General features: G+C 40.2%; 2 protein-coding genes across 14 annotated transcripts in view; one reads left to right on the plus strand and one right to left on the minus strand.

The window, feature by feature from the left end:
- MED12L (mediator complex subunit 12L) overlaps positions 1 to 23433 on the minus strand; it is a 324289-nt gene that overhangs the window by 63446 nt on the left and 237410 nt on the right. For all 12 annotated transcript variants that reach the window (XM_067033573.1, XM_067033579.1, XM_067033576.1 and 9 more), the window contains 5 exons: positions 13989 to 14136; positions 9596 to 9714; positions 8777 to 8920; positions 7755 to 7918; positions 3629 to 3760 (listed from right to left, as the gene is read on the minus strand). In XM_067033573.1, coding sequence (XP_066889674.1) covers positions 3629 to 3760; positions 7755 to 7918; positions 8777 to 8920; positions 9596 to 9714; positions 13989 to 14136 — 707 coding nt within the window. The remainder of the gene's footprint in view (positions 1 to 3628; positions 3761 to 7754; positions 7919 to 8776; positions 8921 to 9595; positions 9715 to 13988; positions 14137 to 23433) is intronic.
- The window catches only part of P2RY12 (purinergic receptor P2Y12), a 47199-nt gene that overhangs the window by 21339 nt on the left and 2427 nt on the right, over positions 1 to 23433 (plus strand). Inside the window, exon 2 of one of the 2 annotated variants that reach the window (XM_067033584.1) lies at positions 21904 to 22071. The exons of the other annotated variant lie outside the window; for it this stretch is intronic. The gene's annotated coding sequence lies outside the window, so the exon portion shown is untranslated. The remainder of the gene's footprint in view (positions 1 to 21903; positions 22072 to 23433) is intronic. 2 annotated transcript variants of the gene reach the window in all.

The following is a 23433-nucleotide window of genomic DNA, read 5'->3' on the forward strand; positions in this document are numbered from 1 at the left end:
CCTTATTTCAAAGCTTAGAGTCCACGTACACTTCGCTATTCTAGCCCGACTGCTGTGGATAACAAACCCATAAGCCACAATTCACCTTCTCTATTCAACAGCTCCTGTAAGCGGCAGAGACTCTTTTCCTTTTAGATTAAGTTTTGGCTGCAAATTTATTTGTGATCAAGGCAACACATGTCTTAGTCTTATGCGCCTACATAAACAGTAGCCAGGAATGATTTCCTCAGAAATGAAAAGACGTATAGACTCTTCGCCCTAAGCTGTTAACATTGACAACTGCTTTAAGAAAACTGAGATTGTTCAGTTCAGGGTTTACCGAAACGTGACTTTAGACTTCCTCCTTCAGAATCACCTCTGGGGCATTTGTTAAAAATAAAAGACCCCTGCGCCTCACTGCAGGGTGTATTGACTCTGTATGCTTAAAAAGCAGTCCCAGGTAAAACTAAGTACCAAATATGCGTGGGAAGCACTGGGCCAAGAGAGAGGACGAAAGCCACCCACTAAATGGCAGCAAGTACAATCTTCTACACTCCTTGTCTTCGCATACAACTTATATAAAAACTTGTCAGGGGTTGCTGAAGGACACAAGTTTGCAATCTCATGTCATGACCTATTCAAAATGACAGAATTATACAGTCCCCAGTGTTTTCAAAAATCTCCCTTTTCCCTGTCTTAACGCTGCCAGGCTGCATATATTCTCACTTAGCAATAGTTCTTAATTTGTTTCACTTTCCCAGTAAAAATGAAACAAAAACAAATTTTGCTCTCTGCCGGTTCCCTCCCTAATACCACGTCCCTGGTTTCCTCCATCTCCCAATACTCTGAGTCTTTAAGGAAACAGAGTTCTGCAAATAGCAAAGCAGTATCTCTTTTTATTCAACTGTCCATTTAATTCTAACAATCTACCCCTGTCTTTAGAAACTAAAAGAATTCTGCTTTTCTTTCTTAATTTTTATAAGAGTCAGCCTCACTTTTCGATTAGTATAGAGACTTCTCTCAAGCTGATGCCCTCCTACCTCCTCTGGCAGTTTTTCTGAACTCTGTGGTTCATGGTGAAGTCTCGTGTCCCCTCATTTCTAGGCTTCCTATTTCACTTATTACACTCTTTCCAGATGAGCTCTAGGTTTTAGCGAAATGTTAGCTGCCATCTAGGTCACTCTCAAATTCTTAGCACTCTCCGTTGCAGGCGTACATGCAGTTTGAAAAAAACCCCAAACCCAAACCAACCAAACAAAAACTCAGACATTTTCCTTTTGAAACTTGCATGTATAAGAAAAAACTGATAGAGTAATGAAAGCAACACACACCTTGAGGTCAAAAGGACTTATGATGTTCAAATCCAGGCTTTATCATTTATTAACTTATAATGAGGAACAGTCATTTGTTGACAGGAAAAATCATTTCTACTTCCCGGGGTTGTTGGGAGGCTTAACGATCTTGACGGAAACAACGCGCCACAGTACCGGGCACAAAGCAGCAGCTCAATCAGAAGCAGGCATGACTAGTGCTCTACTTCCTCCAGATATGACCCTTACGCTTTATAGATGGTGTTGCCGATCTAATCATTAAAATTGGTTTATTAGTATACAAACAGAAGTCTCTGCGTATCTAGCTTTTGTTTGACCATTTTTTCGTAATCCCAAGCTACAAATAATGCCTGACTTTAAGGTTTCCTGAGATAAACGCAGTTCTCTTCCATGGCTTAATCCAGGAAACTTTAGACGGGTAACCCCCTTGTGAAGCGCCATGGTGCTGAGGCTAAGTAGCCCCTCAGTTCACGGTCGGTCTCCTAAATCTCCACACAGCCAGGGCGCGCTACTTGAATTAACTCCTTTAACATGCTTCACCTCGCTGCGGGAGCATTAGAGGTCAAATATGCCCAACTGTGGCTTCCTTGGGAAATTTACACGGCTGTCGCAAGAACCGAATCTTGTACGAGAAAACTCTCTGCAAACTGTAAACTGAAACTGAAAGCGCTCTGTAAAGTAATAGAAGAATACGGGGTATTATTACTACAACATTTCTGTGGAAAGATGGTTCCTGAGACCCACTCAGACATTCCATAAGGGATTATTTTGAAACCTAATTCGTTTCATAAAGAACATATTTTCACATTTTCCCCTATCAATACCATTAAAAATGTCATGATTTTGAGGGCTTCCCTGGTGGCGCAGTGGTTGAGAGTCCGCCTGCCGATGCAGGGGACACGGGTTCGTGCCCCGGTCCGGGAAGATCCCACGTGCCGCGGAGCGGCTGGGCCCGTGAGCCATGGCCGCTGCGCCTGCGCGTCCGGAGCCTGCGCTCCGCAACGGGAGAGGCCACGGCCCGCGTACCGCAAAAAAGAAAAAAAAATATATATATATATATCATGGTTTTTGATTTGGTATATATACCTTTTTTTTTTTTTTGCAGTGCCTACTATGAGCCAGACACTCTTCAAGGTACTGGGATAGAGCAATGAAGAAACTAGAGAAAGTTTCTGCTCTCATGAAGCTTAAATTCTAGAAAGGAGCCAGACCATAAATAAATACAGAATGTATGAAATGGGGAGGGGCAAAGTGCTAAAGTTCAGAGAATGAGGGAGACCAGGGGGAGGGGCTACTTCCAGTGCGGTGGTCAGGGAGATAGAGCCCTGAACGAACTGGGTGCGGGAGCATCACAAGAGAGGTGACAGCAAGTGCAAAAGCCCCAAGGTGGGAGCGAGTGTGCTTAGAGTGTTGGGAGACCAATGCGGAGGCCCATGTGATTGGAATGGACAGAGAGAAAGTGGTGGAAGACAGGGCTGGGTCCAGTAGATCCTAAAGGCTAGGTAAGGACTTTGAATTCTACTCTGAGCAGATGTGAGAAGCCACTGGAAAACTTCAAGTTATTCTTGTCTCAAAAGGATAACTTTTGAAGACATGTTGAGAATACACTTAAGAGAGTCGAGGGTGCCAGCAGAGAAACGAGTTAGGACTATGATGGTGCAACCAAGAGAGGAGCACGGTGGTAGTTGCCAAGCAACGAAGAGTGGTCAGATTCTAGATGTACCTGGAAGGCAGAGTTCATAGGATTTACGAACAAGCTGGATGCAAGACACAAGAGAGCAAAGAAAACTGTAACTGACTATTCTTTCCTCGCCGGCTTCCAGATTCCAAATTTATTCTGTCAGCTATTACTGCCCCCTTCCCTCCCCCCAACTTACAGTTGATCATCTAAGTTTCCTCAAACACCATTACGGAAGTACAGAGTCTCCAGCACCTGTCTACCCGTCGCGGGTACAAGGGCTAAGGTGCAGAGAATGACAGGGAGTCAGAGAGGCTCTGTGAAGTAGGAAGTTCAAGGAGTCAGTGAAGCAAACGCAGGGAGAAAGCAGGTATGCGAAGAGTGGGGAGACAATGTTCCAAGGGAGGTGACGGCAACTGAAAAACACAGAACGTCTTCTCTTGCATCAAAACTGCAATCAGAGCTAAACATGCACAGTGATTTGGAACAGGAGGTTAGAGCTACAATGAAAGATAATTCGATAGGAATTCTGGCCGATATAATTAGGATGAACTTTCATTATTCAAAAGGATGACAATTTGGTACACAAACAAATACAGGCACAATCCTCTTCCTATTCTTTTGACTTTCTTCTACCCACCTGAAGAGGTCTCCAAATTTACTTCTGAGGTGGCTACATGACACATAGAGATCGTAGAGGTAGGCTAAGATGCATCTTTCTGGGGAAGAACATTCCGAGGGGTTCACCACATGCTTTACCACACCACACAATCTGAGGAGAAAAATATACGAAGAAATGAGACACTTTGCTAGTATATATGTGTTATCGCTTGGCTCTTTTAGAGTGAGAATGTGTCCATGTATTACTCAAGTAAGAAAAAAGATACCAGATTGTTAACACTGATGGTTATGCCAAGTAAATAACTGCATAAAATATCAGTTTTCTGTTACGATACTGAAACACTAGATATTTTTTTAAAACTTCAGAAATGCCATTAACATTAAGAAATGAAAGAAATTCATCCGTACAGAAGATATGTAGGGAGGAATCCACCAATCAAGTTGCTGTGACTAGGACACACAAGTTGTAGGAGAGAATCTCTCATCAGTAAGAAGACTGACAAATTCTGGAAATTTGCAAAGGGCCCCAAGTCCGCTAGGTAAAAGGGCAACTTCTTCATATCAGTAAGTCTGGGAAATCTATTTTCAAGACCATGAGCTGGTTCTGGCATGAACTTGAAGAATTCATGGTTTCAGGTCACATGCTCCTTGTTTTTCCAAACTAGAAACAAATTTATGTTAGTTTATCTTAATAAGCATTTAAAACCCCTTCTTTTTAGTGACATTCTCCATAAGACTTGCGGTTCAGAAGCACCACTCCTACTCCAATTCCCCAGATCAGAAAGATGGCCTTTTGGGCCACAATTCATACAGAACAAAAGTTCATACCACACAGAAGTAAACACTCGTGGTCCATCCACGTATCTGTGAGTCTGATTCCACTGTCATCTTGCCTTCTGTTAACAGGGTTCGGTACTACTACACCAGTGTCACAGATGACTCCGATGATTAAAGCTGAAAAGGGCTTTAGAAATCATCTGATTCACCTTCCTCATTTCACAAAGAGGGCTCTGAGCCTCAGAAAGGTGATGTATCTTGCCCACAAGGCAAAGAGCTACTTCACAGCAGATCCAAAAGGAGAACTTAGGTCTCCAGTACCCCAGTCTGGAGCCCTCTCCACTGTTCAGGGGATGGGAGGGAGCCTAGCATGTCAAGGCTGAGAAGGACACTGGAGTCACAAATATCAGAGGTGGGACCTAGGAAACCATGCAAAGAAATAGCCACGTAGCATCCCAGTCCCTGTGAACTGACATCAGCAGATGTAGGCAACCGATAAAGGCTGTCAATTATAGCAAATTGTCCCACAGTTAAGAAGAGAAGTAGATGATTCAATCAGTTGTTACCTATATAAACCAAAAAATTCCAGGTATACCCTGAAAAGCAAAGAATTATTTTGTGATTAAAGTAAACAAACATTTATTGAAAGTTTGCTAGGTGTTTACTGTATCGCAGTAAATATTGAGTGTTTGTTTCCTCAATAATTTTTTCACTTGCTCGAGGTAAGAAAAACATTTTACATTGAGATCCAGTAGGCTTATTCATATAAGTGCAAAAAAAAAAAAAAAAACACCAAATAATAGTTTTGGGGAAAATACTTATCCTTACTATAAATGATAAAGAACAAATATAATAAACTGAATATCAAATATGATTTTATGAACATTTAATAGAACACAAATTTAAAATGTCAAAATAAATGATAATGAAATAAATTCCAAAATAACAAACAAAAAAATACTTGTGAAAACCTATTATATTCATTTCGTGACCAACTAGAGATGGTTCCATACACAGTTTAAAAAAGTATGGTATAAATCAAACAGCATGAATGAGCTCCTAGTTAGAAAGACTTTTAGCAATCTGGGAGGTTTATTAACTATCTGACGTTGGGTACATCACTGCACCTACCACTCCATTTAACAGGCCTGAGTTTCCGTTTCTTGACTTATAAAATGGTACTAATCATTCAACCCTACAGGGTAGTGGAGGGCTATAAAATAGTTCTATATTTCCTGGATTCTAAGATGGTCATTTCCTTACATTAAAAAATATCAGGGATGTTTCAGATGTCACTTAGTAATAATCTAAGTGCACATTATCTGTGGCTATGCTCTCATATGAAGAGAAAGCTTATGGTCCACAAAAGCTAAAATATTTACTATCTGGCTCTATACAGAAAAAAGTTTGCTTAACTTCTGATCTCAGAGAAAAAAATTGAAGAAAGAACCAAGAATAGGAGAGACAAGGTAGAAGGAAAGATTAGGATAATATTAAATGAGGTGCCTTCAAGTGATAAGATAATATTTGTTAGGTGAGGAAGGGTGTAAATAGAGAAGAGGCACAGAAATAATAAACTTAAATCAAGTTCAATGTTAGCAAAAGTTTAAGGGCATAAATGGTACTTAAGGCTAAAAGCTGAAGTCAAGAATGTATTTCTCTATGACCCAGCAATCCCACTACTGGGCATATACCCTGAGAAAACCATAATTCAAAAAGAGTCATGTACCACAATGTTCATTGCAGCTCTATTTACAATAGCCAGGACATGGAAGTAACCTAAGTGTCCATCAACAGATGAATGGATAAAGAAGATGTGGCACACATATACAATGGAATATTACTCAGCCATGAAAAGAAACAAAATTGAGTTATTTGTAGTGAGGTGGATGGACCTAGAGTCTGTCATACAGAGTGAAGTAAGTCAGAAGGAGAAAAACAAATACCGTATGCTAACACATATATATGGAATCTAAGAAAAAAAAATGGTTCTGAAGAACCTAGGGGCAGGACAGGAATAAAGATGCAGATGTAGAGGATGGACTTGAGGACACGGGGAGGGGGAAGGGTAAGCTGGGACGAAGTGAGAGAGTGGCATGGACATATAGACACTACCAAAAGTAAACTAGGTAGCTAGTGGGAAGCAGCCGCGTAGCACAGGGAGATCAGCTCGGTGCTTTGTGACCACCTACCTAGAGGGGTGGGATAGGGAGGGTGGGAGGGAGGGAGACGCAAGAGGGAGGAGATACGGGGATATATGTACAGCTGATTCACTTTGTTATAAAGCAGAAACTAACTCAACATTGTAAAGCAATTATACTCCAATAAAGATGTTTAAAAAAAATTTTTTTAATAAAAAAAGAAGAATGTATTTCTACCCCAAGATTACCAAGTAATAATGTTTCATCTCAGGAACTGCAGTTAAAGAAAAGCACATATAATTAAGACACAGCCTCTTTTACAAACTGAATGTAACAATAATTGGATTTAATTTGGTTATGGTTATTGATTTCCATGTTTATTACAGAAACATCTCTGAGACCATAAATAATATTATAAAAAACGTATTCAAATTAAAAAAATAAATAAATCTATGTGTGTAGAATTAACGTGGCAGCTTTTCCTCTTCTCCTAAAAAGCTGCTGTTAAATGGATGACAGACACTCTAGGATAGAGTACATGTTGATTACATGTGCTAGATTACCAAAAAAAGGCACTGTGAACCCCATGTTTCTTTCGAGCCCAGGAGGCTTGCCTTTCTTTTAAATATATAAAGCTCTGGAGAAAGGAGTCTGCAGTGGACAAAAAGGAGCTCAGAATAGGTTTTCTGACAGCTCATCATACTTCTCTGGTCCCAGTAGCCTCGGCCTCATTTAATGGGGGTGATGTAATTACTTCGCCCAACTCCCCTCACAGTAGCAGAGAAGACCTTAGCCTACAATTCACACAAACCGAAGAAAGACTAAGAATCAAAAAAAAGTCATTTATTCTAGATTAACCCTTGTCAAAAATTTCCTTTAACTTATAAAAGACATAAAATTGAAAAGGTAAATCTGTAAGATGATGTACGTGCCAAGCTTATCTGGCGTTGGATTCTCCAAATAGAAACTGAAATTACATGAGCGAAGAAGCGGTCACTTATTCACCATCCATAACAAGCCAGGATGCTGGACAGCAGAAATGACAGCAGCTAGGGGGAGCGAAGCAGCCAGGCAGGCAGGCGCACTTTACATGCTTTTATCTCCTTTCCCATAAACGTTTCCTGGCACAAGCATTCTTTGACTGTGTTATACCTTTTTATGAACTATTTTCCTCTTGAAACCACTATCATATTTCATCAAAAATTACACATTCTAGGGTATACCAACCCTTCAAACACCTGGGCCGTCTGATCGGGATTCAGAATCAGACAACTGTGGTATCGCCTGAGAACAGCCACGATGCAGACACACAGGCCCGTTGTGTAACTTCCCGCCAGGCTGGAGGATTTCAGGAGCAGTTCGGCCTCCACAACACTCAGTTCGTTCAGGAGCTACAATGGGAGAAAAGATCGAAGAAAAATGTAGCTGCCAAAACAAATAGGAAAGACATTTATTTTTACAAACCACGGATATATTGAGTCATTCTACAACTACTTGATCTCCTTCCTTGTCCTGCCCCAGGAACACGCACATATACAACCACAGTCTCAGCACCCCAATGAATTAACTGGTTTTTATTTTTAATACTTTATCAAATTACAGAGTTTTCCTTCTGTCTGGGCATCCTGGTCCATGCAATCGAGAGGTACCCAATACTGAAACAGTTATCAAAATTTTACGGTGGTCCAAAGTTCTGGACTGGATAATTTCAGAGAAGAACATCCCCACCTCTGACTTTTTTTCCACTTTCCCCTCCTTTTCAAAAATGGAAGTTACTTATCATCATTTTCTTATTATTAACAAAGCTAACACCTCCAATAGAATAAGTAAAAGAAACCAAGTTTTATGTCTACTCACTAGTGACATGACAAATGAACTCAGGTATGTGTATAAGAAAAATAGTGGAACAAATTCATAATGTTTCATGTTGTTTGCTCTTCCCTAAAGTATACTCTATTATAAATAGCAAACAAACGTTCACCTTTCCCTAAGCAAAAAAAAAGAAAAAACAAACAAGAAATACCCTCAAAGCTCTCACGTTTTAAAATGACTATTACTATATTTTAGCACCAATTATAATTATTTAGTTGAAAATTATGAACACAGATGCAATTAAAATGCTAGTTGAATACTGTTGACTCAGAATGTTTCAACGATTCAAAAGTGCACTGGGTGGCTCGTTTTAAACTGTACAATGCCTAGTTAGGTTTGCCTTCTGAAAAAAGAGAGAAGCAGGATCCCTCTGACACCTGTATTGCAAAGTCAATGAGGCCATTGATATTCAGCGCTGGCTCCATGAGATCAAAGATGAGCTGAATATGGTGAGCCAGCGGGAGATGGTACGACATTCCTGATGCAAAGCTTGTGATTTGTTCCAGCACATTGTTAGAGATCTGTGCAAAGAAAATAAAATTTAAAAAGTGAAAGGAATCATAAGACCAACAGTCCACATGACTTTTATTTATTAAAGTACTTCAATTTTTTAGGTAAGGAACGTGAACTTATATGTGATTCTACTTAGAAGTTGAAACATATTTCTACAGAAAACAGGACCATGTACAAATGCAATAATATCCTTAAAACAACTATAATTTGAAGAAATAAGCCGAGTTGTCATTAAGATCTACACCCAACTCTCCTAAAGGTAGAACAACAATAAATGCTAGTTAATTTCCAGATGACATTTATTTGACTATCAGTGGATTTGTAAAACAAAATAGATTTGGTTTCTTCTCAATGGCATAGTAATTTTTCCTCAGTCATCAACAGCTTTCCCCCTTATCGATAGCAATGTAGGACTAAAATGTAATAATATAAGTACTGCATTATAGTTTATTTTATATAGTGTTGATTATTATCATACGGTAAAAATATTTCCACGATAAAAATTAATTCCTCTGAGGAAGGCAACCTGACGCTTAAAACTGAACTGCTTGATAGTTTAAGACGCTTCCAAATATGTTTTTAAAATGTACTTATAAAACAAGTAAAGCCAAAAACATATATTGCATGAAAGAGATTTTTAAGGAAATATCCCAAATGCGTAATAAAACAGGTTTAATGGCTACCTGAGATGTCACTTGATGTTGATCAAAATATGAAAGGAGTTGGAGTTTTGTGAACACAGTCTCCAGTGTTGGAAATGCCTCCTGTTTGCTCTTCCTGGCTTTCTGTCCTTCATCTCCAACTAAATAAACACACAGTAGGTACATTATTTTCCATTTAATTGAAGCTCTTGACTTTAATGGATACTTTTTATTGAAGTATAACATATGAATGGAAAATCGTACAAACTCACTGAATTTCTACAAAATAAATTTATGTAATGAAACTCAAATCACAAAATCACATACCAAAACTCCAGAAGCCCCCTCAGGTTCCCTGCTCAGAGAACCAAGATCCTGACCTCTAACGGCTTGGATTAGTATTGTTCACTTTGGAACTTTATACAAATGGAATCATATGATACGTACTTTTTACATCTGGCATCTTTCACTCAAAATTATGCTTCTGAGGTTGATTCATATTGTTGAGGTAATTTTATTTATTTTTCTAAAAATTAACGATTCTCAGGACTTCCCTGGTGGCGCAGTGGTTAAGAATCCACCTGCCAATGCAGGGGACGCGGGTTCGAGCCCTGGTCCGGGAAGATCCCACATGCCGCGGAGCAACTAAGCCCGTGCGCCACAACTACTGAGCCTGTGCGCTAGAGTCCAGGAGCCACAACTACTGAGCTCAAAGAGTAGCCCCACTCGGCGCAACTAGAGAAAACCCACACGCAGCAACGAAGACCCAACGCAGCCATACATACATACATACATACATAAAATTACCAAAAAAACCCCAAAAAACAAAAAAAAATTCTCATTTATGTACTATACCTAAACTTTTGGCTATTAATGAGAAGTACCTCTATAAACGCTTCTTACCCACTGACTTTTAAAATACGATATCAACAATGAATGGGGGGGGGGGAATCACCGAGGCTCACAATGATATAATAGGAAGCTTCACTGGCATTTTCTTAGGAGATTCCCAAACAGTTTAGTATGTAAAAGAGGAAATTTATACAATTCCTAACTTTTTTAGGGGTAGAAAGGAATTAAATCTCTCCACCTTAATGGAAAAATGCTACCTTTACCAATTTAGGATAAAGAAGTTTGAAGAAAATATCAATAAGAAATACTATAAACATTGTTTATTCCAGAGGGACTCTTGCTCTTAACAGCTCTAAGGATAAGATCCAGAAATAATTAGGTCCTATTTTAAAATATTTTTAATATATGTATTTACAAACACAAATCTAAAAACAAAAAGGAAATGCTGGATTATACGATCTCCACGAAAGATCATTTCCAACACTATGATTCTAAGCAGTCAAAGGCTACTGAGAAAAAACCCCTCTAACTCACATCATCTTATTTGGGAAAGTTTAATTTGGGGAGCAGAGTTCATTTTACTGATTTTTCTATTAAAGATACAAGAACGATTTCACTAAACTCAAAAGGCTTTGCTAATGGCAAATGTAACGGATTTAGAAAATAACAAGAAAGGAGACTTCTCTTTCAACAATAAGCAATTGTGGTTTACAGATTGGCAAAAGACAAGCAAGAAACCCAGGCTACTGTGTTTCCTAAAACAAACAAACTTAGAATTAAAAGGTGCTGAGTAACATAAGGTACAAGATTGTGTGTCACTTTTGTCAAATATCACCAAATGTAACGCAAATAACAAGAAAGAAGTTCATGAGAGCTACTTGTTTTCCAACATCTGTTCTCAAAGGTACAAGTGGCATTTTGCCTTCAATACAGCTGTTTGCATGTCATGAGCATGTAAAAAATATCCGAGTTTTGAATTTTTCATTTACTAACATCATTAGTCCAAGGCTGAAAACTTACGCCAATAGTCTTGGGTACCATGAGCTTTGGAAGTGAAGTTAGTGTATTTAATTCAGTCCTTCCTGGGACCAAAACCAAGTCTGTTACCAAGAAGAGTTAACAGACTGGAGGACGAGGACCCAGCACGAGAACGCACAAATACCTCTTTTTTTGGTCTGGCTATATTAATCGGCTCTGTTTACTTACACATAGCTAACTTCTCAAGACCTCAAATAAAAAAAGATGCAACTGACTCTTGGCAATTTACATTCACTTTGAGAGAAAAATTTAAGAAATTAGTGGTGGTTCTCAAAGGAATATTTTAATGACATTTACATAGATAACAATATAGTCATAATTCATAGATTTTCATCTGTTGTATGTTAATTTACTTTCATAATATATATTATTATTGCTCTCTTGTTGCTTAATTTTTATTTTCCTTTTTTTTTTAAAATTTCTAATCCTGGAAGTTCTGACTTTTATTGGTACTATAAAACTTCATTGATGTTTTGAAAACTTACCCCCAAAGGTGACTAGTCAATGTAAATGTAAAATGAGATTTGAACATGTTCAACTGGAGATGTCATTTCAGCTTTAGATTATAGATCTCACCCTGCCCCCAGGCAAGGTCTGGTTGATCTGCGAGCACCCCTAATGAGCCCCTCAAAATCATGTTTTTATGTGTAGCCAGAAACCAAATACATGCTAAGACAACTTCTGTTTTCCTGCCTCACCAGCCTCTTTATCAGAAGGCAGCTCACTGCATCCCAAATTAACAAACATATTTCTGGTTGAGGACTTTTACCTAAAACGTGGGAAAGACAAAAATGCCCACTGAAGATGACCCCCCCTCCTCAGGGGTGCCTCTAGTACTGTACCGGATATATCTCAAAAATTAGCGTGGAACAACAATGATTTTCTCCTGGTGAGTTCACAAGCAAGAACTGCCTATTTCAGAGACTGGTACGAAGATAGGACAGACAATAGTCTAGTGTTTTAAAAAGAACTCTTTATAAAGGAAGGAAGTAGACTCAGCAGAAAAAGATACCACGTTGCTTCCTTCCCCGTCCTACCCCTCTCAGCGTTCCAAAACCAAACATTCCACAGGACCTGAAACGACTCTCTAAAAGTAATTTAGGTAAAAGCCCATATTACTGAACCTTCTAAAGGAGACAGAGTCCATCCCATTCCCAAATATACAAAAAGTAGCTTCAAATATACTTTGCTAGCTAGTTGCAGGGCTTTGGGATTCAGCCCATTTCCTCTTTTCTCTAACAGAGAAAACAGCAAAACAACAGATCAACAGTTTTTTTTTTTAGAGCAGTTCTTCCCCCCTCCCCAATCTCAATAATAACAGGGTTTCATTTCCCTTCCACAACCTCGTGGCGCCTGTGTGGCACTAACTCTTTAAGAGGCCACAGAAGTAAGTTAGGGAATGTGATGCAAATAACACGAAGGTAGCCTTCCCCACTGTGTTCTAAGACATCAGACACCCCAAACACACATTCAGACTAAAAACACTTCGCCCTGCCCTCGTACCTTGTTTCCGCATCGGCACCCTTACTGATGGAGAGGAAAGAGAGCTATTTGCAATAGTTATATCTGTCCTTTTCTGTGGGAAAGATCTAGTGTGGACAAGCTCTAGGAATTCATCCAGTTAAAAGTCCTAAAGGCTGGATCCCCTGTGGAGAGGCTTGTAAAACAGTATTTATTTTGTACTGAACAAGAAAGCAGGGTTCCTAGAGGTGGTTTATGCCGTGTGTAGGAAGCGTGCCGTTTGCACAGGGAAAATCCAAACTTTTTTCCCCCGTTATATTATTTAAGTAACAGAGAGATAAATACCAGTGTGGTAGTGGAGTATGTACATAATGATAGCAAACTGTAAATCGTATGACTGTCTAATGAAATAAACAAACTGTGAAGAGTAAGTAGGCAAATGTGAAGTGGATAATTACAAAGTTCCAACTGTGTTATACGGTGACATATTACAAAGGCATAAGTTCACTGTAAGAACGATGGAAAAAGCCTGGTGACAGAGCATTCCAAGTAAAGGCATTAGGGAGTAAAGACCCAGTTATCCTTTTACTTGACATCATTTGGAGACGTGGGTAGCCTCCACTACCTACTGCAATTCTTCTTCCGAATGATGTAAGAAAAGATCAGCCACTACAACGTCATGATTTTGAATTATCACGTACATGTGAGTACGCAGAGCCGACTATAAGCTTGAAAAAGGATGGAACTGGGGGATTCCGGACCTCTTCCAGCCTAAGGGTTTCCCATCTTATTCTTCCATACTTTATGTCGGACTACTGTGGAAAATTTGGGAGATATGAAAAAAAAGAGGAGCAAACAAAACCACCTACATCTATCTATAGAAGGTGCTATTTTCATGCAAGCATATTACTATAAATGGAACCAAGGCCTTAACATTCCAATGTGCTTATTCATATTTCAACGGGACAGTCATTCGGGGGAGGAAACACTCCGCCGACAGTGCCACGTGTGACTCTGATAAGGGCTGTGCGGAGGGGAAGGCAAACGACAGCACAATGGGGGCATATGCATTAGGGCTCTTTACCCCCGGTCTCTGTGGTGCTGTTCTTATTTAGGATTTTCAAAATATCTTTGGTAATTTTCTTCAACTGATGCCTGGCTTCTTCACGCTCTTTGCCCACTCCATAAAGAAGGATTGTGCGTTGGTTATACTCATGACTTGAAGATTCATCCTGAAAAACAGAAAATGCATTTTGAAACCCCTGTTTAAAGGGTGGGGTCCATGGACATGATATGCGCTGACCACAGCATCTCCATGCTGGCTCGTGCGGTGGTGGCATCCCGCCCACCTTCCAATTCACCTCAACCTCCACTGGCATCACCCTTGTTTTTCCAGTTTGGAACTTGCTAAAGTTAAAAAAAAAGTGTCAACTGACCTGAAGTCTTAATAGAAGCAGTTGATGTGGGCGTACCTTACAGAGTAAGTTTTGACTCTTGATTGTTTAAAATGTAACATGGTATTAATTGCACATCCTATTACATACTATCTAGTTAAAATTTTTCCTTGTGGAAAATGTTATTTCTTAGCAAGCTCAGTTTTCTGCAGACATTAAACATCATTAAACATTTGATATTTAGAAAAAAAAAGAGGATCCTCAAGTACTTTTATTAAAAGAAAAAAAAAGTTCCATTTACTTCCACTATGACTGTGTAAGACACATGTATATCTCTCTCCAAATGGAAAAGGACAGACAGCATGGGTCTCATTAGGTGTGAGGAAAACAGCTGGAGATGCAAACACTGTTCTGACGCCACCTTCCTCTTCTGGACCACCTCCCCACACCTGCCCCACAGACACAGTGAATTCAAGCACTATTTTTCCCACATGGGAGAGGAAATTACTTAGTCACAGCATCACAAAAACATACACACCGCTAAACACATTCTTTAGCCAGAGTCAAATAGTCCAGGATGTGTCCTCTCTTACGCCTGGTTCTGAATTTTTCTATCTAAATTTCTCTCTTGGATCCTATACTCTTCCATTTTCTTAGTGAAATTCCTAGCTCTATCTTTCAGTTCGTCTCCTTTTCTTACCATTTGTACATGTTTGCCCAGGCGAGGTACTTACCCTCCCTGACAGCATCTATCCCTAAGGAGCTCACGTAAGGAAAGGTTTGCCCCAGAGAAAACAAACTGCACTGTGTACAGGTAAATCAGTAATGGCTGCAAGAAAAAGAGCAAAGTCCTTGTGACCTGGAGAACGCCAGTGTTCAGTCTGGAGTACTCCAGTGTGTACTCTGCACTAAGTAGCATTTTGCTCCTTTAGCCTTGAAGTAAGAGCCTGTTTCTTCTCGTTTTCTGTCACCGTTCTCTCAGTCTCTTTTTGCCATTCTGTCTTTCTCTCACCTGCCTGCATTCAAGGCACCACTTTTTGCACTGGTTCCTTTGTTATAACGTTCTATCAGAAATATACATTTGCATACTCTGCCAATCTATCTTGCTACCATGTCCCCAAATCATTAACATTTCAGGTTGTTCGAACCGAGTAAGTCTTTTCTAGAAGCTGTTATTTAATACCTTGAGTTTCAAAATCTCCTCCAAAGTTTTTTTCAAAAGGCAGAACTAACCACAGGATAAAGTCGACGTAGGTAGTGACTGCTATATCTCAGTGACCTGAGATACTTTGTCCATCTCCAATTTTTGCTGTCGTTACGCAGCATTACTGATATGCTTCCTGGCGGGATGTGTGCGCATAAGCAAGCCCTATAAAGGGGACAGAAGGGCGAGGAGGAAACTGCACAGAACTCAGGTGCCAATCATGTGCCCTGGGGACTGTTTTCAGTTAAGGCGCCTGTCACATGGTTCTAATGTAAGCCTGTGTGTGAGGGGTGATGGAAAGATGTTAGCGACAGCTGTTTAGAGAGTACCTACCTACTGCAAGACAAGGTACTAAGAACTCTGAGAAAAATGCAAGGATGAATGTTCCCTGATTTAAGGAGTACGGATTCAGTACTATAGAGATAGCATCTGCAGAGCTCGAACCCCAAACAGAGATGGGGAGGGAAGGTATCCTGGAAAGATCCATGTGTTCTATGAACACGGTGGTACATAGTAGCACCATGTCGGCCCAGTAACAGCCCAAGCTCAGGGTAAGAGAGAGCGGTGACTGCATCCAGGGTGTGTCACTTGCCAACGCCATGGTCCAAGATAATGAGTCTTTCTGAGCCTCAGATTCTGCCTCTGAAAAATGGTTAACACCACGTACCTTATAAGGTTTCGGTGAGAGTGGAGCTCTGTCTGTAAAATGCTTAGTGGCACATCGGACACTACACCCCCTGCTGTCCATTGATATTACTGCACCTCCAAGCCTCCCCTGCAGGCACCCCACAGCCGCGCTGTGCTGCACTGTTCAACATTTCCCAAAGGTGCCGGTGTGGGGAGGGTGGGGGGCGGGGAGCGCTTCCTTCCTTTGCTGGTCTCCTCCCACCACCTGAAATACTCTCAACAGCCTCAACTGCTCTTGTGCAAACGCTACGCACGACGACAGGTTCAGGTCCCTCTCTCTGTCAGCTCAGTTTAGCGAAAGCCCTCACTGCAGAGGGAGGGGTGGGGAGGAGCAACTTTGGAGCATTTATCACTGTGTAATTCACCTATTTTCTAGGTATCTGTTTAATGTCTGTCTTCCTCACTAGACCATTCACATTTATATTTTCCTTAATGGCACTGACTAGGCACTTAATATTTGTTGAAATCATGAAATCATGAATAAACAAGTGGATTAGTGAAGAAACATGTGACTAAAAGAATAGGGCAGGGGTGAAGATAAGAAAAAACAAAAACAAAAACAAAAACTAGTTTCATAGGGAACTTAACCTGATAACTAAGTGCTTAAAAAAACTGAAGAGGAAAAATGAGAGGCAGAGAGAAGTTTAGACCAAAAAAGTCTGTAGGGTGTAAACTAGGTCTCAGTGGTGGGAATAAAAACTAAGATGCAGAATCAAGAGGTATCTGAGGAAGTCAGGAAAGGATGAGGCATCTGAGTGAACGTGCATCTCACTGGATTTCAAGACGGACTCACCAGATAAAATGTGTTGGGGTCCGGGCGGGGAGCGGGAAGGGGTAGGTTATAAAGGGCAGGGAGCTCATGAATTCACCGTTCGGCGAGAGGAATTAAAGGGGTGGGTGGAAATATATTACAAATGTCTAGTAGGTGGTCTGACGGCAGGTCTAATGCAGAAGTGACAGCTTACGGTTAAGAGCGCTTATGTAACTGGAAGGGATTCAAAACCCCCATGTTCTCTTTGGGCCGGGGCTGGGAGGGAAATGAGCTGCGATAGTGAAGAGGGTAAATGAACCATCAAACGATGGACACACACTCTCCATAGTTAATAAATAATCAGACAAGTCAAGGTATAGTTAATAAATAATCAGACAAGTCAAGGTGACAAAAGCGAGGGAAGGGACAGTTAACAACGGGGGTCATCAGCAGTGTTGAACACAGTTAAGAAATCACAATGGATGCTGGCTTCTCTGACTTGTTTCTTTAAAAAAAAAAAAAAAAAAGAAAATGCACGTGTGAACCCCAAAAGAGAAGTTTCTCTAGAGTGCTAGGGCCACAAGGCAGGAAACAGGAGGTTGAAGTAAGAGGAGATGGTGAAATGGTGAGGGTGAGGGAAGTAAACCACACTTACTAGTAGTTGGGTATAGAGAACAATAGCTTGAGAGAAAAGTGATCATCGTATTAGGAGAACCAATGACAAACTGGTTGCAAAGCTATGTTTCAAATGAGCCTCCATAAAGGAAATCCGGACTGGAGGGCAGATAACTGACAAAGGAGATGGGCAACCGTGACCTCTTGTCTGGATTAACTTCAAAAGACCAGGACATCTTTTGACTTAACCGTAGACAAAAAAGAAAATTGGTGAAAATACAGGGAGATCTGGAGGTGAAGAACTGAGGAACTTGAAGACGCTTGTATTAGTTCATCGGCTCTGTTATGTTCAGGGAATTGGGCCAGAAGCAAAGCAAAGTCATGAGGTGAGAGTAAGGGGATGGAATTGAAAAGCAAGAGAAGCCTGCAGTTAGCTGGGCGGGGCGGTGGGGGGAACCACTGGTCAACCTCTATAAGGGGCGTGCAGACTGTGTCACTGGTAGCTAACATTTTCCAGGGAAACCACGAGAGCCGTTCCTAGTCTTCAAAGAGGAAAGGCAAACACACATTTTAAAAGCAACTCTTTTTTCAACAGCCTACAAGGATCGGTTTACATCCATTTTTGGTGCATGCAGACAATGCACAAATCTTTAAATAGCAACTTATACATGAGAATAAGGTCAATCTCAGAAAATGGACTAAAAATATCCAAAGGTATCGATGAGTTCTGCTCTTTAAACGAGGTATCAAATCACCCTCAAGCTGCATAGTTGTAAAAGATCAGTACCAAAGAATTACTCTCTTGTTGATACCCTGAAGGACACATTCGTGGGGTGGAGAAAGAACTCTCCATAGAGAGTCCGTGGAAGTCTAGCTAACCCCTTTCAGGCTAGCCCCCTGCTGTCCTTGGGTTAAATAGGTCACCTCCCCTGTAAACTGGGTTCTGAAAATCTCATCCTCCAGATCAATCACTTTCTTTCTTCAGATAATATCTCACACTCACACTTAATTGATCTTTTAAAAAATTAGGAGGACGCACATCCAGAAACTCTGGAAGGACTGTTGTACTATAGAAATTAGAAGGCGTCTCTTGAGCCAAATGTCCTAAAAAGGGAAACCTTGGAGTTAACTGAAGCCTGATATTAGACACCTTCGTTTCTTTAAAATAAGTGATTAGAAACGTTGCCAAAACGTGTGTGTGTGTTCACAAGGATGTGATAATGGTGGTGAGATTATGAGAGCCGTGTACTCTCCTTTCACTTCCAATCATTATTTCTTTCAGCTGAAGCTTTCAATGTACCACGTTATTCTGTTTAGAATAAAATAAATTCAAATCAATGTTACAGCAGTAATGAGCCTTGGGCTGGTGGGGGGAGATGGGGGTGCCCGCTGTGGAGAGGCTGTGTGAAAGGAACAAGGAAATCAGCAGCTTCTCAGTATAACTACACCTGACGTGGAGTAACTCTTTCTAATTCAAGAAAATCGGAGACTCCTTTACTTAGATTTGTGAAGGAAAGCTTTGTTCAATAATAGCTTATAGTCCACAGTGTGGCCAAAATGAGGCCTTTATCCAACAAACTCAGAGCAACCTAGGAGCATAATGGCTGTCAAGCGGTTTGACGATATATACTAGTCCTCTACTTTCAAACAAAACACTCAAGGCAACGATGATAAGTAACTGGGTCACCAGAGACAGTATTCTTTTCTTGCTAAATACCGCAGTGCCCAAGACTCCTTACTTGTGGAATTTATCTTATATCTAACCTGAATTTGTACACTCTAACAGGTAAAGCCAAGCTAGATGACCTAAGAACTGCCTTAAAACACATGTGCTCCATCAAAACCTTCACTACTGTCAAAATGACTGCATCTCAAAACTGTAAGATGTTAGAACTAAAACAGCCTAAGAGCTCATCCAATGGCTTCATTACCTCTCCACCCTCCTGTCCCAACCCGTTTTTTCACAAGGACCACAGGGTCCCTTCCATTTCAGGGCATGGCCCTCTCTGTTCACAGTAATCCTATTTGAAGCAAATACATATTTTCAGATAAGCCAGACTCGAGAAAATAAAGAAACCAAGTAAACCACTTGCATGTAAAAATTCTGGGGATACAGAATTACTTCACTTTTCCAGTCATCCTCCACTGAATACATACTATTAGAGAAGGTTTACAGATAGGTGTGGCTGTGAGTTAAAATCAGAGGAAAGAGAAAGTTAATTTAGATCAAGAACCGGAGGCTTCCATTTGCCCCTCAAATCCCTAGTCATAGCCCCTTTAGGAATTTGGAAATATAAATGCTCCATAAAGTAGCATGAATTAGTGTTCCTTTAGTACGGCATATTAATTTGTTGAAAAATAGTCATGATTTTTCTTTTTCTTTCTTTCTTTTTTTTTTTCCAAAAGCCTTGTTTCATCCAAAGGTCTTAGAAACACTTCACCAACATCCTTTAAAGTTGACAGTCTGGTGTGAAGGCAAATGTGACTCCTGACCCCTATCTTCTTAAAAGTGTCGCCATTCCATTCACGGCATTGACCTCTTACTGTGGGGCCTCAGTGTAGGGGTGGGGCGTGTAGGGAGGGGCTGTGGAGACAGCGGGATGGGGAAGGTTTCTGTACACAGTGGTCACAGATGCAGGCTCTGGAATCAGACAGAATGAGTTGAACAGGATCTCTACCTTCGCTGCCCCGCTCCTTAGTTTCCATCATCCAGAGAATAGAAACAAGATGATTATCTCCTCCCCAGGAACAGCTGAGATCATAAAATGAGTTAATTCATGACAATATGAGGAATCACAAGATGGCTGTTACTATTCTGAAGTGTATGTAGCATAAAAGCTTTCTCAAAAAAGTATGCTGTCTCTCTAAACCAACAAATAAGTTAATTTTCTAAAAGTATAGCATCAAACTGACACCTCCAGATGACTAGGGATCCTCACGTGACTGACGTTTCCAACTGAAATAACCCAAACTCATAGCTCGATTTCAAATCCATAATGCCGGCAAAATGCTCAGGCAGTTTAAATCGGTGGTCTTCAACCTTGGGTGTGTATGGGCATCACTTGGAAGGCTCAGGACACTACAGGTGAGGGGTGCGTTCCCGAGCTTCTGATCCACTGGGGCTAGGTTGGCGCCCAAGAAAGTGCATTTCTCCTGATTCCCCAGGTGGCGCTGAGCTGCTGTTCCGTACTTTAAAAACCATCCTTGGGGCTTCCCTGGTGGCGCAGTGGTTGAGAATCCGCCTGCCGACGCAGGGGACGCGGGTTCGTGCCCCGGTCCGGGAAGATCCCACGTGCCGCGGAGCGGCTGGGCCCGTGAGCCGTGGCCGCTGCGCCTGCGCGTCCGGAGCCTGCGCTCCGCGACGGGAGAGGCCGCAGCAGTGAGAGGCGCGCGTACCGCAAAAAACCAACCAACCAAACAAACAAAACCATCCTTGAAGATTATCTAACCTACACAGAGACAGACACACTCAAAACTCAGAAGAAAGAAATAACCAAAACATATGTTCACAGCAAAGATACCTACCCAACTGGATCTGCTGGCAACAGAAGGGCACTTCAGTTTGAAACATTGTACGAGTGTGTACACATGCGTGAGTGCCCAGTATTTACATAAAGACAATAGTGATACCACAGTCCCTTCATTTAATGATATATTTCCTCCCGAAAACAAAAGCAAAGTCAAAAGAAAAGTAATAATAATTTGTTTATATTTAAATTCTACTCAACAACAGCATGAAAGACACTATATAATAAGCCTGGCAATGGATACAACTGTTTCTCTTTCTTAATGTAATCTTAGAATCTTAAACTGGGAGGAAACTGTGTCACCTACAAAGAGTTGCTCAAACACAGATTTAAAATAATGGCATTATTAACCAGGAAAAAAACCAAAGAGCAAGAAACCTAGCCTCCCTAACAAGCACACATTACTAGTTAAAATGTGATTACTTGTTAAAAGGCAATAATATATCACCCAGTGTTGAGCACATATGTTTCCAGGTAAATAAACATCTGAGAAAGCAAGTCTGCAACCTCCTCCAGGAAGCAGACGTTGATAGGCTTGATCGCCACTTGGATTGATCATTTTCATGGGAAATAACCCAAAGAACTCACAAAGCTGAATCAACTCTATGGCAGGTTTCAGTAAAAAGCCACAAGATTTTAAATTGCTTTTTAAAAGAGGACTTCTCACCCACCCTGCCCCATTATTTCCCAAGGAAATAAAAGCAGAAGTCCTAAAAGCAGCCAGACGGAAATACAGTGTCTGCGTAGCTTTGAGTCCACGGTGTCTGAAGGTAAATTCTGATTGTGAAGTCCTCCCCCTGTCTCCCTCTATTTCTCTCCAGAACACTCAAGACCTTACTGATGAAAGCTCAGAAGACTGTCTGTCATAAAGAGTGTAAACAGCTAAACTAAGACATTAAAAGGAAAATAACCAGGTGCCACTCTGCAGGTTTTATTAACTACCACATACTGGATACATTCAAAACCTTCAGAATCAACAGAGTAACCAGGTAACTTTATCTCTAGAAGTATTTGACAAGTATATGTATTTGCACTATGATGTGTGTGTAAATTTTTTCAAGTTTTCTTAAAGTTGGAAAACTTTAACAGCAATATCAATGCAGGTACTTATATCGGATATAAATTAAAATACAAGCTGCACTAATGATGTTAGAGAGAGAACCACTAACTTCTTCACTTAAAAAAAAAAAAAATTTATACAGAACATGGAAACAAACTTCAAATGGTCTTCCTTATTTTACCTTGAGTGTAAAATGAAATTTAGTATAGATAGAGGGAGCCAACATTCTCAATACCAAGAATACTTATTAAATAAGTTACCGTCTATGCAAAATGAGCATTCCCAAAGTAGAATTTCCAAAACCATCAGGGCGTAAACAAAGGCAAGTAGCAGTAGCAAGGAAGGTTAAATCAGTGATCTGTGTCAAATACTAGGGTTTATTTAGGTTTTGTCTGTTTGTTTAAGTTAAACAGGTGAGGAGGTATTGACAATTGAAGCCATATTGTGACATGTATCTTAACTTGTTCTACTTTCAGTAATTAAAGGATGGAAAAAAGAATTCCGCTGACATTTGGGGGAACTTAGTGCTGCCTTTGTTATATTTAAATTTTTAAATGGAAGCATTTTTTTTTTTAAATTTAGATATTTGTACTTTAACATTACCGTGTCTTATATTTAGGAATAATATTTTATATAGAATCAATTCCATTTGTTTTTGATGAATTAAAATTTTACAAATTTCATTTTAAATTTCAAAACTTAGATGCCAAATAATGTATTCAAGTCAAGTGTTAATTTCCTTTTATAGCTGCCTGTTGTGGTAGAACAACCTACGGAACCAGACAAGGACATGATTTTGGGATTTTATTTTAATTACCGTTACATACACTCTATAAATCTAGAAAGTATGCCCAGGCTCTTTTGCGGAATGCCACCTGATGACTACATACAGAAGCCATTTCCTTATTTTTCTTTTTAGCATTTAAAAATTTGCACTGAATGATATTCAAGAAAACGTATATAAAACCTTAAAATTTACTGAGCAAAGTTGGAAAAGAGATACACATGGGTTAAAATGTTTGGAGCTAAAGAACAGTCTCTATGAGGCTGATGTTCGAATGGATGACTGAGCAATAAAGAAGCAGATATACCTTCCAATTATAAAAGAAAAAAAGTTTCTGCTTTTTATTTATTTAACAATAATTTTTCCACAAGTGATGTTACACAAATTTCTTTTCACTTTTTACTTCTAAAATTCTACTCAGCAATTATCAGTCATTTCTCCTTAGAACCCTTTGAAGGTACTAGAGGAAACGAAGTCCAGGAACAAGGATGGTGTAGGAGAAGTGAC

Source organism: Kogia breviceps, chromosome 5, assembly GCF_026419965.1.
Source record: "Kogia breviceps isolate mKogBre1 chromosome 5, mKogBre1 haplotype 1, whole genome shotgun sequence".
In the NCBI taxonomy this organism is placed as follows: domain Eukaryota; kingdom Metazoa; phylum Chordata; class Mammalia; order Artiodactyla; family Physeteridae; genus Kogia; species Kogia breviceps.